Source organism: Apteryx mantelli, chromosome 14 (genome assembly GCF_036417845.1).
Source record: "Apteryx mantelli isolate bAptMan1 chromosome 14, bAptMan1.hap1, whole genome shotgun sequence".
NCBI classification, from domain to species: Eukaryota; Metazoa; Chordata; class Aves; order Apterygiformes; family Apterygidae; genus Apteryx; species Apteryx mantelli.
Genome location: NC_089991.1, coordinates 3,689,101 through 3,709,671, shown reverse-complemented (window position 1 = coordinate 3,709,671; position 20,571 = coordinate 3,689,101). Strand labels below are relative to the sequence as shown.

Here is a 20,571-nt window from a genome sequence, read left to right as displayed (position 1 = left end):
TCCTTGTTACTTCAATAGGTTTGACTCATCTTTTCCAGTGGGTCAGCATCTAAACATGTAAACAGTTAATTTGTTATATTTCTATGCTCAATGCAAGCAATTGTTAGCGAAGTTGGTGGAAATTGTATTGAAAGTCAGTCCAGTTTTTGCACTTTTCTTTTTCATGTAATTATGGTCTGATTGGCTGCTTGAAGATTTCATGGAGAATACTACACTGAACAAATTTTTACTCAGATGGAGATTGGTGACCAGCAGTCCTAACCATCCAAAAACATGTTTAGAAAATGGTGAAGGAACAGGTTTCTTCTTATTCAAGAGTAAAAAGAGACTTTGGGTAGTAGTATATTCCTTCAAGTAGAAATAATCACTGTCTTGTTTCTTGGTACCAGATTAATTAGAAGTACCCATCAGCAAAGCTTCGTCCCCTTTAAATTGATGTGATCCACTGCAGAGAAACCAGCATGTGTAGAGTTTGTACTTCTCTCCTAGAGATCCTTTGTTGGTGTTTTGATTAGTTTTCTTCACTACAAAGAATAGTAAATTCTATTAAAGGTGAATAGGAGTAGCTAGAAAGCCAGTATTTTGGCAGTTCAATAGTGTTTTGTTTTTTTTAACAAAACGAAAATTAGAGGTAATTCCAGTTTTGAATGAGGAGGGCTAACATTTGGATTTATCAGAAAGCAGCTTTCCATGAAACTGGGTACTTTTCTACAAACCACTATAAACACTTCCAATTTCCTTGTTTCTCAGAATTTGGATATAATCAATAAATTTTGTTATTGGATAGGCAGGGGAGGTTTTTGAGCCTTCCATATTGCATTTTACTTAAATCACACTTGATGTCCTGTGATTTGGACACGTACCTAAATCTGCATGTCAGACTGAAGTAAATGCCCTTTACTTGTGGAGGCCAGCCCTTCTGAATTAAGGGGTCATTTAAGTTAAAAACAACAAAATATTAGTACGTACACCCCCTCTATAGAAAAACATTCAATAATTTCCATTCTTGGAAAGAAAATTGGAAAGGATTTGAGATGTATGTATTTGCCTTTTTTTTCCCTCCTCTGCATTTTTCTACACCTTTTTCTTCTGTCTGTTGTAAGACTATGAGCTGTTGCCTCCTTCACCTGCCTCCTATCTTCTCATTGTGTTCTGGCCAGCAGCCCTGACTTGCTTGGCTGCCACCGAATTGAAGTAAGCTGCCTTAGTATAACCTGTTCTGCAGAGCTCGTGAGAACTGGGTTGGCTGTTGCAACAGCACATGTTCCATCAGTGACCGACAAGGAGTGCTGCATATGTAGCTATACATTTTCTGCAAGGTAAATCAATGCATATGTTTGTCAGTTCATGCTAGTATCAGATTGCTTCCAGCTGCTGACATTTGCACACAAGTTGTCATTGCTGTGAATGTTTTGGCAGCATTACCTATTCTAGGTCTAACAATACTTCTGGAAGGATTCTTGACGCGCAGGCAGGTGAAAATGAACAGAGCTAGTTAACTTGTTACTCCATGTCTGTCTGATAACAGGATAAATTCTGCCTTGGGAAGAAGGTGATGAGTGTACATATTGCTGATGAAAGCTTTCGCATTTCATCTGACTATATTTCAGTCTGGTTACTGTCAAAGTCCATCTGAAAATGTTAGGCAGGTATATATGACTTCTGACAGTTGCTGATATCTGCTAGTCTATGCTTCCAAGTTTTTAAAAAACTTGGTACTTTTAAAAAATAGTAAATTTTGAAACGCTGAAAACTAGTTTCATAAAGTAATTGTGTGGTAAGACCATGGGACTAATTGCTCTGGCAATTAGAAATTCAGCCTCAATCATAAAAGCAAAGGGTTTCGTCATGTAAAATACAAAAATAAAACTAATACACGGGTGTTTTTTATTTTTGGCATTTTCATCATAGTTCAGTAAATAGGCCACAACTCTTCCTGTAACAGTAACGTGTTTTGAGTGTTAATAGTAAGGAAATAAAAGACTAGATGGTGGTGGAGGGGAAACAGGGATGTAAGGAGCAGGACAGGGCTGCAGGATAAATGTACTTGCTCATTCTGGAAAAATGATCTGTAAAAAGAGGCAAGTGTGATAAAATGATAAATTTCAGATTAACTGCTGCTCCAAATTAATTAATTGAAGGTATGGTTCCACTCTCACTAACTAGTTCCTTATACACCTGTCACACTCCTTATCATTTACTCTTTAATTGCTTATTGCTTTATCTATATGCTAAGTACTCATGGAATCTCAAGATACATGTTAGTTTGCTTTTTTCCAGTCTGTACAAATACAGCTTTTAAATTACCATCTCTAAAATATTGCAGGTGTCTTGCACAGACCTACAGTCTGTGTAACTGCTTAGCAATGATATACTTGTTTTTATATGACTGTACAGCTATGTAATTAGACTTATATGTTAGGCCTGCATAGGTTGAAGCAAACCTACATCACAGAAATGTCTTTTTAGCATTCCATGTATTTTGCAACCGTATGCCTGGCTTACATGAGCTTAGATTTTGGAACAAAATGCTTGCAAGCAATGAATTATAAAGTCTCGTGGAATGTGTGGGCTGTTTGCTAAAGTGATCATTACATAGAATATTGGTTCTCTGCAAGTTTCAGGAGAAAATTGTTTGGAAGCAGATTAAGTGTTAAGTAAAAATTACAGTGGACTGTGTAGAAGTATCTTTCAGTACATGTGAATATGCTTTTAAAAAAAAAAAAAGCCCTGCAGAGTAAGCAGTTCATGACTTGGCCTACTGTGGTTTTTTAAAATGTTATTTTGGTGCTCTAATTCATTTGGCTGTACTCCTTTTGGATGAGAATGAAGGCAAGTTGCTCTCTTGAGCAAGGGAGCAGAGTTCTTTGGCATATATTCAGGAAGAAAAGGCTGAAACAACACTTCTGGTTTTAAACTAAGCAGTGCTTCATGTTTCAGCCTTTAAAAACCTGTACTATAGCTTAAAAGCATCATTATTTCAGATGGGTTGAACTACAGCTCCTGATCTCGTAATTATTGTATGGTAAATGGAACTGCTTTTGGATGAAGATTAAACTGATGGCCTTATCACATAGTACCCAAATCTTATATATGCGTAATTAGCCAACATAGGGGAAAATAAATAAAATAAAATTGGCTGTTAGTTAGCTTTTAGAATAGGAGAGTACTGTAGCACTGCAACAGGTTAAATAGAGAGGTCATGAAACATCTGTCCTTGAAGTCTTCAAAACTGGGCTAGACAAAGCCACAGCTGAGCCAGTATTGGTGCTATTTCAGGTGAGAGATTGGGCTAAATGACCTCCTGAGGTCTCTTCCCTCCAACACTTCTGTGATAAAACAACATCTTACTGGGTTATAGTACACTTGAATTAACATGCAGTCTTATTCTATTAGCTTGCTAATCAAACTGTGAAGCTGTCAAGACTTTTTGGGGGGGTTTTGTTTTGCAAAACCAAAACGGGGGGGGAAAAAAAGTCCCAGTAACTTCATATCAATTTCAGTCCATTTTTGCTGATTTTGCCAGTGATTGCATCATGCCAATTTATGCTGCTTTGTAACTTGTCAGAAAGGAGCAGCAGCACAATTAGAGGTGAATATCCCTGATGAAAACTTGCGGGCAAGTGCTTTTGATGAGGTAAGTATAGATTTTTGCAGATATCTGTGTCATTGCATAAGGTTTTATAAATCAAATTAAACCTTTGCTATTTGGTCCTGTCACTTACTTTTGCACATGTCTTCCTCATCTGACTTTCCTCAAACTGAACTGTTTTTATATAAAGTGTCTTCTGGATTATGCATTTAAATACAAAGTGCTGAACTGTCAAATGGGAATGTACTGTTTAAACTGGTAATCTCATGATCAATTGGGCTGAAAGGCATTGGCATGGCTCCCAACTGCCTTTATTTTTCAGGCAGTTGGGGGGGAAGAAAAAACTTAAAGTTTTCCATCAAAAAAAATTATTTACTGGAGCTGTCAATGTAAGAATGGACACTGACATGTTCTCTTCTGTTTACTTTTTTTTTTAGTATGCTTTGTACCTTTGTTCATTTGACAGTTGAAGTTCTCTGAGTTTGTTCATGATTAATTTCTTGGAAGTTATTTGCACATTGTACATGGGCCCTTTTGAATTCCCTGTCTAAAGGAAAGAACAGCATCTTTGCTAAGGAAGCTCAAGTCCTTCAGTTTCTTTTTATTTCTTTGGAGACCTTGGATTTTTTTAGGAGGTCTTGTAGCTTTCCGTTTATCCCATTTCATTTACTTTTTAAAAAATTCTATGCTAACTTTAAAGGAAGTCTGATAGTGGAAGAAACAACTCCAGACACTAGAATTTGCCTTCTCTTTAAAAATAATACCTAAAGTATACATTAAGTGTGGTTTTTGCAGAGGGAATCTCATTGCTGTAATTTGAATGCTGTCAGCATTTTCTAAGCGCTCAATCACAGAATCACAGAATCGCTGAGGTTGGAAGGGACCTCTGGAGATCATCTAGTCCAACCCCTCTGCTCAAGCAGGGTCACCTAGAGCATGTTGCCCAGCACCGTGTCCAGACAGCTTTTAAATATCTCCAAGGATGGAGACTCCACAACCTCTCGGGGCAACCTGTTCCAGTGCTCTGTCACCCTCACAGTGAAAAAGTTTTTCCTCATGTTCAGATACTTTCCTCAAAGTACTTGTGAAGTCTCTGGTCTGGGAAGGTAAGTAGTTTTGCTCCAAGGATTCTCCTTGGAACAGCTAGTGCTCCCACTATTCTGTGCTCCCATATATAATACTCTGACTTGGGGAATAGCATAAATTCTCAAAAACTTGGAACCTGGTTACTCAATTGATAACGTGTTCTGCTATGAGAAACACAAAAGGTTTCCAGACTGTGGTTCACAAGGTACTTCACGAAGGTGCCTAGTCTGGAGCTGCTGCTGGTTGCAAGCAGTGGTGACTGGTGGGGGGCTGGAAGAGTGCTGTATGAAGGGCTGCTGTGGTAGCCAGTCTGTGCTTGAGCTCGTTTGCCATCAGCTTCCTCCCTTTCCCCCACTGTGTTTGCCCCCAGGGAATGGGAATATAGCCTGCTGCTTTTAAAGCTTTAAAGAAGGCGCCTCACTTGTGTTGGATTCTGTCTTTGTTACTTCCCCATTTCAAAAAAAGGCTGAGGATGGAGTCTGTGTTTTGCCTGTTTCTAAGCTTCTGTATTTACTTTTCTACCTTTAGTTCAGTCACCTCAAAATTTCAGCTTTGGGTTCTGGACTGACACTTTCACTGGAGCCCCTTTTAAAAATGTTGTGAATTAGCCTGACAGCATGTTTATTCCTGATGACTTTGAAATACCAAAGTGTCTGCTATTTATTGTCCATGGCATCTATATCAGCCCAGAATCTTGCTTTTCAAACTTTGAGCAGTTCTCAGGCTGAACAACAGTGCCATGTAACCCTAGAAAGCCAACCTAATTTCATTAATATCACAATAGGTTATCAAGAATATTCACAATTTTATAAATTGCCAATTAGAGTAATTCTCAAGTTCATATAAAGCAAGTCTGTCTGTATTTTTACTCAGTTCATAGAATGAATAGTGGCAATATTCTAGCATTTCTTCATGGAAGACTTCCCTGTGTTTGCAGCAGTTTCTTACTGACAGCCCCTTATGTTCGTTATGTTCGTGTGCTATTCCATCTCAAAGATGACTCAAAAAATCACTGCATCAGAAATGAGAACCCAGAAACAAGGCATGGATTTTAGTAGCGGGAGTTCCTCTGAAATGCAGTGTGCCCTCTTTGAAGCGACACTCCAGACCTGCCAGAGCACTGCAGAGGGGTGACTGCAATCCAGGTGCTGACAAAGGCGCTTCCATCAGTGGTACAGGCGAGGGGGAGAGCAGGGTGGCTGGAGCTGCCGGGGTTTCTAATGCTCCTTCCTGCACCTTTGCCAAATCCTCCTCCGTCGGGAATGAGGCCTGGCACCATCTCGTGGCTGAACTTCATATCAGGCAGCTGCTCTTCTGCCTTGGTGCTCCTTCCCTGTGCCCTTCTTGGGGGTATTGAGGAAGGTCATAATGTTTCCTCTCTGCAGAAAAGCTAGGGGAGAGGTAGTGGGAAGGTCTGTTAATACAGGTTGAGCCTGGGAAAGTCACAAATGCTGCATTTGCCCCTCTGTCAAAAGTATGCTGTGACTTAAAAGAATTGGGGAGCTGCTCTGGGGCCAGCAGGGCTTAGATACAGATATAATTGCTACACTTCTATGCTACTCCGTGTAATTCCGGTACCCTATTGCTAAATGGACGCTTGGAGCAGATAACTTTAACACAGTAGCATCTTCCTCAGTACTTATTGCAGCCATAACTACTACAGGATATGAGTTTGACTCATTCTGTGCAGTCCAAATTATTTCAATGGATGCTAGGGCAAAAATGGAACCAAAATCAGTATGTTTAAGTATCTGAAGGTGCAGTGAGTATGAGGTTAGCAAGATGCTGCAGGTATCTTTAATATAGGTTTGTTTCTGTATTTCACCAATTGCCTTCTATCTTTATTTTTCTATACTTATATACAGTCTTCTACATCTTGAATCCCTGTAGTATACAAGGGGGAGAATATAAGTGGTGGTGGAGAAACAGAAGCTGATAAAGAAGAAAACAGTTGATGTCTGCTTGACATGATTTAGTTATTATGAATTTTGTCTATCATTGTCAGATCAGACTCTCATCTAAAAAGTGGACTCCATCTCCCTCCATATCCAATGTCTTGCACTGCTCTGGTACAATTTGGATGAAAAGCATTGCATTCTTCTTAAGATGTACTGTAATACAGGTTTTGATGCAGTGGAAACACTTCTAGAGTGTTCTAGAATTGTAGTGGGGGCACGAATTTTTTGTTTTACTATGTTGTTGCAAGGTTGCTTTAAACAGTGGTATGCGTCTCTGGGCCTCAGCAATCTCTTTCTACCATATATCTCAGATAAATAATGGTGATGTTTTCTGTTTTTACAGTGAACCAGTCAGTTCTCTTTTTTTCTTGCCTTGTTGATATGCCTGCTTGTTTTCAAAAACATTCCCCTTTTTCATTCTTGAAAAGGGAGCATTTTTGCTGCAAGTTCCATCTCCCCTGTGTGTAGATTAGGTTCATGTTTAGCTTCAACAGTCAGACCTTCTCCCTTGCTTTCTAGCAAATTACACCTAGCTATCTATGCTAGAACAACTGTGCTCTCGGGACCCTTGAGTTCAGTCCTTGCAGGCCTGCCTTATCTTCAGTTCAGGATTTCATGAGCTTGTTATCGATGGAACAAGGCTGAGATCTTTCAAGCTTGGTTCTCAGGCTTTGACAATCCTGTGGCATACTTTCAATATTAAAAAATATTCAATCTTTTTACAATGTGTGATCTCCATAGACTGTGGATTGCCAACAAAAACACAGTTTCTCTGCCTGTAAAAATGGAGTTGGGGGCACAGTCTTCTACCTAAGAGGCAAGAGAAATAGCCAGGAATAGAATCCAGCTTTTGGGAGCAAATCCAGTGCTCTCCCCACGAGGCTGCACTCAGTCTCTAATGCCATGTTCAATGTGTTGGTGAAAATTCCCTTCCCCCTACAGCTGTGCAGCTATTCAGCTGGCTTCTGCCTGCAGCCCAGTGATGCTGCAAGTATGTAGGTCAGTGCTCTTCTGGATCTGATAAGTGTTAAATCAAGCTTATGCTCATCTTGGTTGCTCCAGTCTTTTCAGGTATTTGCATTAGAGTTAAGCTTCCCTCATCACCCTTCCTCCTCTGGATTCTCTGTGGTAAAAGGCCCTTAATTTTAAGCTATCTGTGGCTGATATGGAGCAAGATTATCTATGGCTCAGAATGGCAAATATTAGGTTCAGGATTATTTGCATTGGGAAGATTACCTATGCATGTAACAACTGAAATTGGTAACCCATCTTCTGAAAAATCTTGTTCTTTGCCTTGCAGCTTTAGTGAAGGATGGGTCTTTTTGTGTTATTAATATTGACTTTGGCTATCAGCTCTGCAGCAGCTTCTTTTTCATGGCAAAGATAACAAGCATCTAGACTAGCTTGGGAGATTCATCATGAGATATGTAGGGCACAGTGGGAGGCAGCTGTCAGTGTGATTATAATATATCTATGACAATCTTATGCCACTTTTACAGTGTTGTTTTTGTTAACTTCTAAAGATGTAACAGAGAAAATACTGTCCACAGTGGATTTTGAGTTTTGCTGTTGAATTAGAACAACCATATCAAATATAAAGCTCGTCACCCGTGTCACTCTAAATTTGTAACTCATAGACTGTAAGTAAGCATGGAATTTAGGTTTCTGCCTGCTCCTAGATTTACTTAGATTTCTCTTAAGTAGAGAGCAAAAACCATTCTCTGCTGAGTCGATTCCCAGTCTGAGAGTGAGCTTGTAGTTACTGATCACAAGCCAAATCAGAAACCTTGATCTTTGGCAGCATCAGGAAAAGGCATTTAGGAGTATTGCTTTTGCAGATATGTTGCCCACAGACCACCTCCTGTCATCTGATCCTCTTAGCCAAGTAGTTTTAATCTAAATAAAGAAGAACATGCAAGGGAAATAAAGGTAGTGTTATTTTTAATGAAGTGAATGTAGTTCTCAGCATTGCTGTACAAGATGGAGTGACTGAAGAGGAAAGAGGTAAATATGATGGTATAATCAAAAGGTCACATGGGGTTTAGATTGGAGGCTTCCTGGTTTTGGATAATTAGGTCCTAATGAATTGTTAACAGTTTGTCTAGTCACTAACACCAGGATCTCAAGGAGCCTTTGCTAGTATCAAAAGTCTCCTATATAAATATCACCAGACATTTTCAGATGCTCAGTCAGCTGGTAAGAAGTGTGTTTCACAGAAGCATAGAATAATTTAGGTCAAAAGGGACCACTGGAGGTTCTCTGGACCAAGCCCTTGCTCAAAGCAGGGCTAACTCTGAATTTAGATCCATCTTGAAAGTTAGATCAGGTTGCTCAGAGTCATCTTCAAGTGCCCCATAACTAATGAGCTGCTCAGCATCCTGAAGCCTGTAATACAAGTTTCTCAAAATAGGCAGTCTTCTCTAATAGTTCTTTGGAATTTATCAAAAACCCTATTTAAATGATATGACACAATGTAGAATAGCCCCATTGTCATCTGAGCTCTAAGAGGTTCTTCCTGGTTGAGAATCCCTGCTCCTGAGTCCCATCTCTGGAGAGGCAGCCCTAGCCAGCAGGCTTCAAGGAACACTACCAGGGTGCTCTGTGTAAAGTGAACCTGCTCCTGGTTTTGCATTAAATACTTCTAATATTTGCATTCTTGCTGGTTTTGTCACTGGTGAATGTAGAAAACTAAAGGTTAAATCCCTTGTTAATTTATACAAAGCTGCACACCTCGAAGAAAGGAAAGAAGACTCAGTATCTTAGTGGCTGGGCTGCTACCCTGGGCGGTGGACTCAAGTCCACACTCCAAAATGAGCAAAGCAAGCTCTCGAACTGAGAGTTTCTAAATTCCCGGAAAATTCTTTAGTTTATTAGTTTAGGTGTTTTCTGGTGGCTATTGCTGTTATTTAATTAAAGCGTGGCATGTAGCCTGGCAAGCTGTGACTTAGGGTATATTTGTGCTCCGCAGTGCAACACTGCCCTGGAGATACCAATCTGCTTACAGGCAGACTGGATATGTATACACTGCAGTGCTGCAAAAGCATACTCATGTTCTAAGAATGTCAATAAAGATTTGGAGTAAAGCAAACTGTCCCAAACATAGGTTTAACCACGTAAGTATCTTGACTACTTAAAAGCCACTTTGCCACGGACAGCTGAGGCATGGTGCAGCATTAATATGGTGTGAGACAGCACAGTGCTGTGCCCAGTATAACCAATACAGTTACCTTAGCCAGGTCCTCCCGTCTGCCTTCCCTGCGGAGTGGAAAAGCTTCAGATCTCTCTTCTCAAAACCTGATGTCTGTGACTGTCTGGCACACACTCCTCCCTTGCCCTTTAGAAAAGTCTTACCTGGGCAGGGGTGCGCAGCTCAGGGTGAGCGTTGTGCTAGTGCAGCGCTGGCTGTGCTGCTTTGACGTGGCTCCTAGCTCTTAGCCCTCTTTCTGCACAGCTTCAGTCGCTGCAGATCCTTTAACGGGCTCCGTGGCTTGCTGTGCATTTTTTTTTTTTTTTTTTTTTTTTTAGCTAAAAGGCCTTGGGCTGCTTCACTAAGTAGCCACCGAAGATCGTATTTCTTGGCTTTTACGGGTGAAATGCTATCATGAATACCAGAGCTAACCTTACATAATTCATGACTTCAAATTACCCCCGCTGAGGTGTTTATACCCTGCGTTTTTTCAACCTTCTGATTACGAAACTCCAGTAGAAGGAAAATAGCCCAAGAGGGGGGGGAGGTTAGGACGATTCAGGATCACCCCGAGTCACTGTTTTTAAGTCCAGCACACGAAAATGGTGCCCGAAGGCTCCTGGGTGGGTGTTTGCCGCGGGGGGGGGGGGGGGGGGAGGGCAGGCTTTAGCGATGGGCTGCGGCTCCGAGACCACCCCACCCCCCCCCCGCTGGCGGGTTTTGCGCCGACCAAAGGCCGCTTCGCCCCGCTGTCCCGGCAGGGCCGCGCCGGTGCCGAGCGGGGGCCGGGCCGGGGCGCGGCGGCCCCTCAGGGGCGCGGGGGCGGCCCCACCGGGGGGAGGGGCGCCGCGGCCTTTGCGCCCGCGCGAGGCCCCCGCGGCCTATTGTGAGGCTGCCGGCGCGCCGCCGCCCGCCTGAAAGACCCAGACGCCCGCACTCGCTTCCCGCCGCCTTGTTTCTGCTCCGACTGGGTCCTCCCCGCTCGGAAGTAAGCGTTTCGGGCCCGTTTTTATTCGTGACCCCTCTCTCCGCGGTACGGGGGCAAGAGCGGGGGATTTTTGCTCAGGCGATCGGCGCGGGCAGCCCGGCAGTTGCGAGGCAGCGGGAGGCGGGTCCTTCGCCCCCTCCCTCCCGCACCCCTCCCCCGCTATATAAAGCAGCCGCCGCAGTCGGGCCCTGAGCGCTGCCGCTGCCGCCGCCAGGTCTCGCTCAGTGCGGAGCCGGACGCCGCCGCCTCACGGTGAGGCCTGCGGGCGCGGGGGGCGGCCGGCCCCGGCGGCTCGGGGCGGCTGCGGCGGCTCGGGGCGGCGGTGGGGGTTTCCCCGCCCTGAGGGGAGCCGCCTGGGCCCGGCCCGGCCTGGCCTGGCGAGGGCGGAGGCGGCCGCGGTCGCGGTGCTCCCGGGGGCCGCCGCGGGGCCGTGCCGTGCCGTGAGCCCTCCCCTTCCCCCCGCCCCGGGGCTGGGGGGCCCGGGAGCCTTCAAGGAAGAGGGGGGTTGTGCGGGGGAGCGGCGCCTCCGGGCCTGCCCCCTCCCCGGCCGCGCAGGTGCCCCCTTCCTCCTCACCTGCGGCCTCTCGGGCACCTCCGGGCGCCCCGGGCCCGCCTCGTGGCAAGAGGAGGCTCGTTTTCGCAGCTAAAATGCGAGCGGAGCGTCTCCCGTGTGGCTTTAGTCGATAGATGCGGCCTTTCACCCCGTGGCACGGAGGGGTGGAGGGGGAAGGACCGGGCACGCATCCTGAATAGCTTTGCAAGGCATAAAGTTGCCCAGTAGCGCTGTGGTAGACGGCCGAGCTCTGCGTTTCAGGCTTGTGCATGCAAATTACCGTTGTAATTGGGGTTTGTCTTTTTGACCAACTCCCAACGTGCTTTGATGTTGTCAGATACAGCTTTGGGGACTGGTCTGCTTAGTCACCTTATTGTGTTGCTATCCATGGCCTGTCTGTTTCCAGAGTTGTATTGCAGTTCACTAAAAAGGACTGTTTTCTTCCAGGAGTCTGAGCTCTGTGGGAAGAAATAACAAAATTTAGATACAGCCTTACCTTTATCAGTAAAAAAAGCAATAGATTAGCATCATTCTACCTGATTCAGGTTCCTAACAAGGGTCTTAATGCAAATATTCATGTAGGGGTTAAACTTGCTAAGATAGCATCCCTGTCTTACTGGCTCAGTTGTGCTTGTGGCGTCTAGGATTACATAATGCTGCACAAGAAAGCTGGTATATCAAGCTAGATTTGTTCTTGAGTGCTCTCAGTCTGCCACTGCAAGAACAGATATGTTAAATCTGAAATGTGCACTTAAATTTCTTTTTCAGAGCATTCTTCAAGCTGCAAACTCAGGACTCTGTTTTAATCCTAATTTTATTTGTGTGTGTACATATATATAATACATATATATTTATATATATGTGTGTGTGTGTATATATATACATACATATATATATCTGGAACAATCGTGACTGTGTTCCTTCAAAACACACATCTTAATTAGAAGTAGCACTGTCATATAAGGTTACATTGCTGTATAAACATTAGCTAGCTACTGGCTCTGCCAAATGGAAATTAAAGCAATGAGGACTTCAAGCTGGTGTGAGCTGCTTAATAACGTATGTTGGCTGGCCTCCATTGGCCTTGGTTTGTTGCAGTACCGTCCAGCTCAGCAGTATTGAGGAGCTGCAGAAGGCACTCAAAAGGGGATAATGTGAGTTAGCTGGAAGGGATGCAGCTTACTTCAGTTTCAGTAGTTCAGGTTACCACTTTAAGGAACTAGCATGTATAGATCTTCAGCTTGGCAGGGGAAGAACATGTGAAAATGATAATTCTTTGTCCCTGCAAAGTGACTTGTAGGCTATATCTATAAATGTATGTTTTAGAGATTTTTTTTAAACAAGTAACTTGCAAAAAAACTAAACTACTGCAATGCTCTGCTGCTAAGAAGTATTTTGAATGGTAGCAGAATGCATTATAACATGTATCCTAGTAGTCTGTCTAATCTGATTTATAAAATTTTTTGCAACCACTCTTGTTCGTCGTACACCCTTTATATCCACAGTTGATTCAAGTGTGGTGATACCCAATTAGGCTTCTATGTGTAGCTTCAGGCAGAAGCTGTAACCTAGTGACTACTGTATCAAGTCCATTAGTTCTGTTTTTGAGTTGTTGAATATCTGGGAAGATGCATTTCAGTAAAACTTAATTACTGTTTTACTGATGGCATAATCTTTAAAGTCTGCTGCTCTTTGTGTTGTAGCTCTTATCACAGTTTGTTCCAAAAACTTTGTTAAAATACTTACTCATCTTAATATTTCTTAATACCAACAAGGTGTTGATGTAATTTCCTACTTTGTATGAGTAGTATAAAGTGCTGAAAGCTTTCCTCATAGTGGTATATTGTGTGAGTTTTTCTGGTGTTTTTTTGTTTTTAATCTCTTCAGAAAGTCAAACACTTTTCTGAAGGAGAATTGTTCGATCCTGAATAACTGGTCAGTTGATCCTGCTTTGAGTGGGGGCATAGGGGGTCTAGCCCATCTCTAGCGATCCCTTCCAACATCAAGTATTCTGTGATTTGGTTCCAGGACCTAGAATTTGAAAACTGCTTTTTGGATCTGACTTCAGCTGAGTAGTTATGATGAGTACCAATTGTTTGGATTTGAAAACAAGCAGTGTTTTGGAAGTATTTGTGTCATCTTAATTCAAGAGAAGGATAGCTCTAGTGTTGGACCGCAAAAATATAAGCGTTATTGACGCTAATCAGTTTTATGGCTCTCTTATGCTTTTAAATTTGAGAGTTTTTTTTTAATGGGTGTTTTTTCTATTAATTTCTTAAACATCAGGATTAGTGAATTTAGCCCTGTTGATCCAAACAGTGAATAGTCTGAGCATGCGTGGGTGACAGTGGACTATTTGCTGTAAGTAAGAAGCAATATAAATAATAAAGGTAACTTGCAACTTTGAGGCAGATAAACTTTGCATTGTAATGTGCCTGCAGAACATTGTGTGAAAATAACTGTCCTTCTCTTGCAGATGCCTTCAATTAAACTGCAGAGTTCAGATGGAGAAATTTTTGAAGTTGATGTTGAAATTGCAAAGCAGTCTGTAACTATAAAGACTATGCTGGAAGGTAAGAGTGTGAAGCCGTGAGGATCACTAGCTCCTGCTGAGGTAGCAGTGTATTTGGGAGGCCTCTCGGGCAGGAATTCTGACAAAAGACGACAAACTAATACTGCGCTGAATTGAATTCTGAGGCTTATGAAATAGCTTACTATCTCACATCAAAACAGTTGGAACAATTGCTGTTGTAGCTTAGACTATATTTTGAGTGAATGTGCTCTCTCATAAAAAGCTTAAAGTTCATTTGCCTTGATAAGTGCAATTATAGGGAGGCTAGTAAAATGTAAATCCCCATTGTTTTGCTTACAGCCTGCTTCAATTCTGTGAAAGTTAAGCAAACTGAGCATCTAGTATATACTAACACTTATTTAAAAATACAAACCAGTCCTATTGTTTAAATATCTTAAGTGGAATGGGGAGTCATAAACTAATGCAATCAATAAGGAACTGAAGTGAAACCAGTATTGTGAATTTATGGAAGCAGTTAAATTTGGGGTAAATACTTAGTGCTGATCTCTCACTGACATAAATTTGAGACAAAAGAACTTGTGGCGGGGGAGGGGAAATCCGCCAGATGGCTGGGATACAGAGCAAACTGTGTCTAATCTGTCTAGTGCAAATCCTCATTGTTTACTGTTTGTTCAGTTTTTGTGTGTATTCATGCATTAACTTACAAAAAAATCTTCCTGTAGATGTACTAAAGTGTAAATCTTTGAGGCTGATTGGGAGACCTGATACATTAGAATAATAATAAAAATAAGGTTGAAGTACTCCATCAATCTAATATTTTCATTCTGTACCAGCACTTAAGACCTTGATTATTAAGATGCTGTTGAACATAACCAGTAAAATACAGGTAATATGAACAGGAAGCAGAGCAATCAGTTGGAATACATTACAGGGTATAGCTCCTTTTGGTTTTCTCTTGGAGAAGCTGTGGCCCTGGTAGTGTTTAGTGGCACGCAGGTGTCCATGAAAGGGAGGTTGCACGTGGTAAGATGTTGTAAGCCAGGAACCAAAAGAGCAGTGTGACCTGTGTCTCGACTGGCCTTCTACTGGTGTGAGCAAGAGCCAATGTACTAGTACAGATAACGTACTTTGGGGTACGGCTGGTTATGCATCATCAGTTAACAAATAAACATTGTTTTTTATATTGGATGCAACAGCCAAAAGGGGCAGAGTTGAAAGGTGGATTTGCATCAAGCATCATGACATCACCAATAAACTCAGTTTTCTGATAAAAGATGAAATTGCTCTTTTGGAGGGGGTGGGGAAGAATTGAGCATATAGTTGACTAAAGCTGAGGCATTGCTTGAATTATTTCCCCAGACCGCCACTTCTTACACTGGTGTCTGCAACTACATTCAAAGTATCCATTTGAAGTTTCCAGTAATCAGTGATGTATGCGGTACCCTTTAATGTCAGTATTTTAATCTTTGAGCCTTTGAAATTAGTTATTCCAAACAAAAAGTAATACTAATTAATATTCCCCTAATGACAACAGTAGTGTACTTCTGTATTTAGGCAAGTCAATGCCCTTTTAATTGTTGTGCACAAATATGATCGGTCGTGATCATGTGACAGTTGTTTTTAAGAATTACGTTCCCTGGTGATGTAAGATTGGCTCATCTGTGTATAATGAGTGCAGGTCTGTTGTGTAGTTATTCAGTTTCATAACTGATACAGCTTGCTAATCTAGGACAGTTAGGATGTTATCCAATGACTAGCACTTATGTGAAAAAACTTGTGTGTTCCTGCTCCAGGATAGCTGCTGTGCTATTTATTCTGTGTTTTGAATCTAAATCTTAGTTTTTAAGTTTGTTTCTCCTTTCAAGTTTTGACTTTGACTTCTCAATCATGTCAAGAGGGCAAACTGACAAAGTTTATTCAACTTTTGTCTTGAGCATGCTGATGGGCTTTTAAAACGGAAGTTATCAAAGCTTTGCTTTCTAAGTGCTTTTTTTTCACTGTTTTGCTGCCTTAGCATGCAAACTCATGTGGCTGGTAATACTCAGTACAGATGCTTTAGAGGCCAGATAATTGGCATCTTTATGGCTACAGTACTTACTGCTTCTGCAGAGGACAAAACATTGTTTTTAACACAGTGGCTCTAAGTGCTTATTTAATAATAAATTGAATGGGAGGTCTCATTTGGAACACTTGGTTTTAACTTGTGGCTTGAACTCTTGAAAGTGGTAAAAATATATAAATATTTGCCTTCTAGTTCTTCAACGTATTCCATTCCCAGAACATGAAACTAGCAAGTTCTACTTTAACAAGCAACCGACTTCTTAACAGATTGATACTCAAAGTATATCAGCATCTTATTTAATTGAGTAGCTTTATTAGCTACTTAGTCTAAACTTGGTATAGCCTAGTATGTGTAATGCAGCCATGGCACTACACTCATGTAGGCTTTCTTAAAGATTCTGACTTCACCGGTCAAGAGATCCTTTGCTATAATCCATTTGGTCTCAGTATAGTCGCTCACTGTGGTGCAGCATTAGTGAAGCAGCCCAGCTTGGAGAAAGTAAATGGTTTAGCCTGTCAGTTCCTTAATCATCTTTCCATTTTTCAGATTTGGGAATGGATGATGAAGGTGATGATGACCCAGTCCCTCTTCCAAATGTTAATGCCGCTATTTTAAAAAAGGTAAGATGCTGAAAGTGGTAGCTTAGTTCCACGTTTCCATTACTGCCATACAAATGTCAGAGTTACTGTTAAGGCATATTAGTATTTCATGGTATTAAAGCACCAATTTTAATTGGATTCTGTGAATTGAGGTGGCTGTTCATGAGGTCTGAATATTAGGAGAAAAGATCAAGGGACAGACAGTGGTGAAAGTCACTGGCACTAAATATACTGTGCAGGTGCCATGCTTGTGCTGCAGTTACAGTGCTTAAGAGACAGCACATGCTTGGTTGTGTTAAATTTAATAATAGACCATGATTGTTGTTTGGTCAAATGAGAAAAGCAAGAACAAGTATATTGTTCTCTTCTGAGATGCTTTTTGCTCTGTAGGAGAAAGCTTTGAGCCAAGGTAAATGCTGAAATGAATTGGGGTAAGTACAGGGTTAGGAATTATTTCCTAGTGAAAATGTGCATAAATAACTCAACTTCTGAAGTCATGGCTTGGTTAGGCAGAATGGAACAGGATTTTACTTGGAGCTGATCCTTTCTCCTTTTAATTATCAGGATGATGAGACAATGTAAAAATAAATACAATTTAAGTAACTTGGAAATGTACAAAGTTTTGTCAGGTGACCTTTGTGCTGGGGTGAACGTGTCTTGCTGATGACTGGTACCACTCTGTGCTCTTCCCACATGTAATATTCTGCTTAACAAGAATTACTTGTTTCTTGTTCTGCAAACAGTTTCAACACTTCAGAATGAGGTTTAAGCTTCATTTGTACGGTCTTATGTGTGCTAGCACAGGATCTTCACACCAGCAGCTACCTTTAAGATCCGAAGTATTTAACTAGCTGCTGTCTCAAATGGGATTCTTAAAGGCTGTTGCATTCCAGTATTGGGACTTGACTCTCCTAAGACCAAAAAAAAAAAAAGATAATGGAGCATGCTAGTACATCACTTCTGTAATATTAAGCTAGAGAAAAAGGTGTAGTTTTTCTAAAAATGAAGCTGTATTTGGGTGTTAATGGTAGAATCTCTTGGATGAAACTTTAAATATCAAAATCACAATTAGGTGATTCAGTGGTGCACCCATCACAAAGATGATCCACCTCCTCCTGAGGATGATGAGAACAAAGAAAAAAGAACAGATGACATCCCTGTGTGGGATCAAGAATTTCTGAAAGTAGACCAAGGAACGCTTTTTGAACTTATCCTGGTAAGTATGTTCAAGAGGCATAAAGACTATATCTGCCCTCCGCTTGTGCACTTTAGTCGTTAATACTCTTTGAACGGTTTCTTATCAGGAGGATGTAGGGGGCAAGTAGTTTTGATAACTTCCGTTTGACAGTTCGGAGTGAAATTGTCGAAGATGTTGTAATGTCTGTTGACTTAAACAAGTATACATTAATGCTTAGCATTACCTACCAATTGTCATACTTTTCTGAACCTGGGACCCTGCAGCTGTCGTTTTTTTCCCCTCCCCTCCTCTTCTGGCTTTTAAGTCTTAGTTGGGCACTACTTTTACTTGAAACTGAGTTCTTTAATGGAGATCTGAATATAAATTTAAAAGTCTTGCTTTGATTTTTAAAATGTCCACATTCTGTAGTACTGTGACTGTATATTACTTAGCTAGTTGACAGCACTTAAGATCTTGGGTGTTTGCAGGACTCTGAAATCCCTTTCTAAAAGGGGGTCTTTCACGATACAAATAACTCATTTTCTGTTTGGCAAGAAGCTTTAGGTACCTTTTATTTCAAAGTTATAGTGAGAAATTTATCAAAGTGGAGATAGTCTGCTCACAGTTTACAGCATTCTACAGTTTCAGTGTAAGCATAACTTTGGGGAATATATCCAACATTGCTATGAAGCCTTTAAATTTGGAAAGTCTTTTTTTTTTTTTTCTTCTTCTTTCTCCAGGCTGCAAATTACTTGGACATCAAAGGTTTGCTTGATGTCACATGCAAGACAGTTGCAAACATGATCAAGGGGAAGACTCCAGAAGAAATTCGCAAGACGTTCAATATTAAGAATGACTTCACTGAAGAGGAAGAAGCACAGGTACTTGATCATCTGTATTTAATTATAATTTAGCTGGTTCACATAGTGAAGAAATAGTTCCAGCATTCAATAGTGAAACATCTCTCATTCTTTCCAGATAGAACTAGGGTCTTAATTTTCATGCTGAATTAATGTCTGGTGCTTCACAATAATTTAATGTGTGATGCAACCAACATGCTGTTAGCAATTTAAGTAGACTAATGTATTAACTCTCATAGCTCAGTTGTAACTAGTGGAAGATCTTACAGCGTCTACTGTGCTTGCAGCACATTACCTGAGGGAAGTCAAAACAAGCACGTTGATTTCTTAGCTCAGATGTGTGTCTTGCAAGAAGAAATAAGGATTGTTCCTGGCAGCCTTAGGCTGCTGTTTTTGGAGCCCTAGTAACAATGCTAAGGATGCACTGTGGTACGTGGCTACAAAGATGAGGTGCTCAGATTCTCTTCTTTAAGTCCTGAACTCATTGATCCTAGAACTTGAACAAGGAAACAAATACAAAATGGCAAAGTTGGGGAAGGTCAGCACAAGATGCCTTGGTTGAAAAGGCGGTGAATTGCAGGCTTTGGTTTGTCTCAAACGATATGTCATGAAATTAACAATTTTTAAGCTGGTCTATTTGCTTTACTCAAACTAACAATTAAGTTATCAACTGTAGGCATGAGGCATAAATTTTTCCATTTATATTGATAAAACAAGTCAGTTTGGAAGTCTGCTTTGATTTCTGACTTTTAATTACAAACCCTGAATGAAAAATGGCACTAACTTAGGAGCAGGTTCCTTCTTGCAATAAGTAATCCTGAATGCTTATGGGAATTTACAGCTAACTTTTAAATTTTACTGCAGCATATTAACAGGTAAAATGTAATATGTTTCAGGTACGTAAAGAGAACCAGTGGTGTGAAGAGAAGTGAAGTATTGTGCCTGACACTCGAACACTGTAAGGATTGTTCCAAATACTAGTTGCACTGCTCTGTTCATAATTGTTAATATTAGACAAATGCAGCAGCAAATGAAGTTGTGTTAGCAGGATCTTGTTCCCTTTGCATGTGTAGTGTTTTTTGAGTACAAATTTAAATCCTCTGAGTTTTTACTAGTGTAATTGGATGTCTTTTTACTTTACTCTGCAATGAATAAAACTCAATTAAGTGTGGATTCTGTATGGAAAGTAGCACTTAAGGTTGTCATTTTCATTACACTTTTTAACTGTTCAAGTCTAGTTACAATGTTAAGCATTCAGACCCTACCATTGTAAATAATACCACCTGCAATTTTTGTCCTCAAACAGAACAAAACATTTTTATTCACAGGGTATTGATAGTTTAAAAAATAAAAAAAGGCAAAGCAAAACTAGGAAGTGTCTCGGGGAACTAGTCAAAGTAGAAAAGTTGCTGGATTTCTTCCAAAAACATTATATAAGAAAAATAGTATTACTTAAAGCTATATAGCTCTCATGATGGTTCTTTTTCTGCATTAAAAAAAAAAAAAAAAAGGGAGGGGGGGAGGGAAATCTTTGACCACTTTCTTGTCCTGTTAGTCTTGCCTGATAGACTAGCAAAAAAATATGATCTAGACCTGAGCAAGCTCCTGACAGTTAAATTGGAATATTTCAACCATGTCTTGAAGACCTGCCTCTAGCTGGTAGCAGATGAAAAGTGCATTGCTTTGTGCACAGGACAGGCTTGTGCTTTACACTCTTTAATGTTAACAGTGGAATCCAGGCTTGACCAAAAATATGACTGACATTACCAAAGTTAATATTATTGACCTGTGCATGCCATTAGTGGCTGTTTTTAGGCAATTTTAAACAACCCTTGTGATGTAGCTCTTTAAAACATGGTTTCATGTGTCCACAGGAAATCTTTTGCCTCTGTATGTGATACTTCAGCTTGTAGAGACTTAATTATTGCATACGAAGCTAATGCAATATTGAGCTTGACTTCTTTGGACAAAGCCAC

The 20,571-nt window shown here is 41.0% G+C and overlaps 1 protein-coding gene across 1 annotated transcript; it reads left to right on the top strand.

Moving 5' to 3' along the window:
* The first annotated feature begins 10,980 nt into the window (after positions 1 to 10,980).
* SKP1 (S-phase kinase associated protein 1) lies at positions 10,981 to 19,766 on the top strand. The gene is made up of 6 exons (XM_067304737.1): positions 10,981 to 11,063; positions 13,841 to 13,937; positions 16,506 to 16,579; positions 17,631 to 17,774; positions 18,476 to 18,616; positions 19,492 to 19,766. Exons 2-6 carry the CDS (start codon positions 13,841 to 13,843, stop codon positions 19,525 to 19,527), a joined length of 492 nt encoding a protein of 163 aa, XP_067160838.1. The 5' UTR covers positions 10,981 to 11,063; the 3' UTR covers positions 19,528 to 19,766.
* The last annotated feature ends 805 nt before the right edge of the window (positions 19,767 to 20,571 follow it).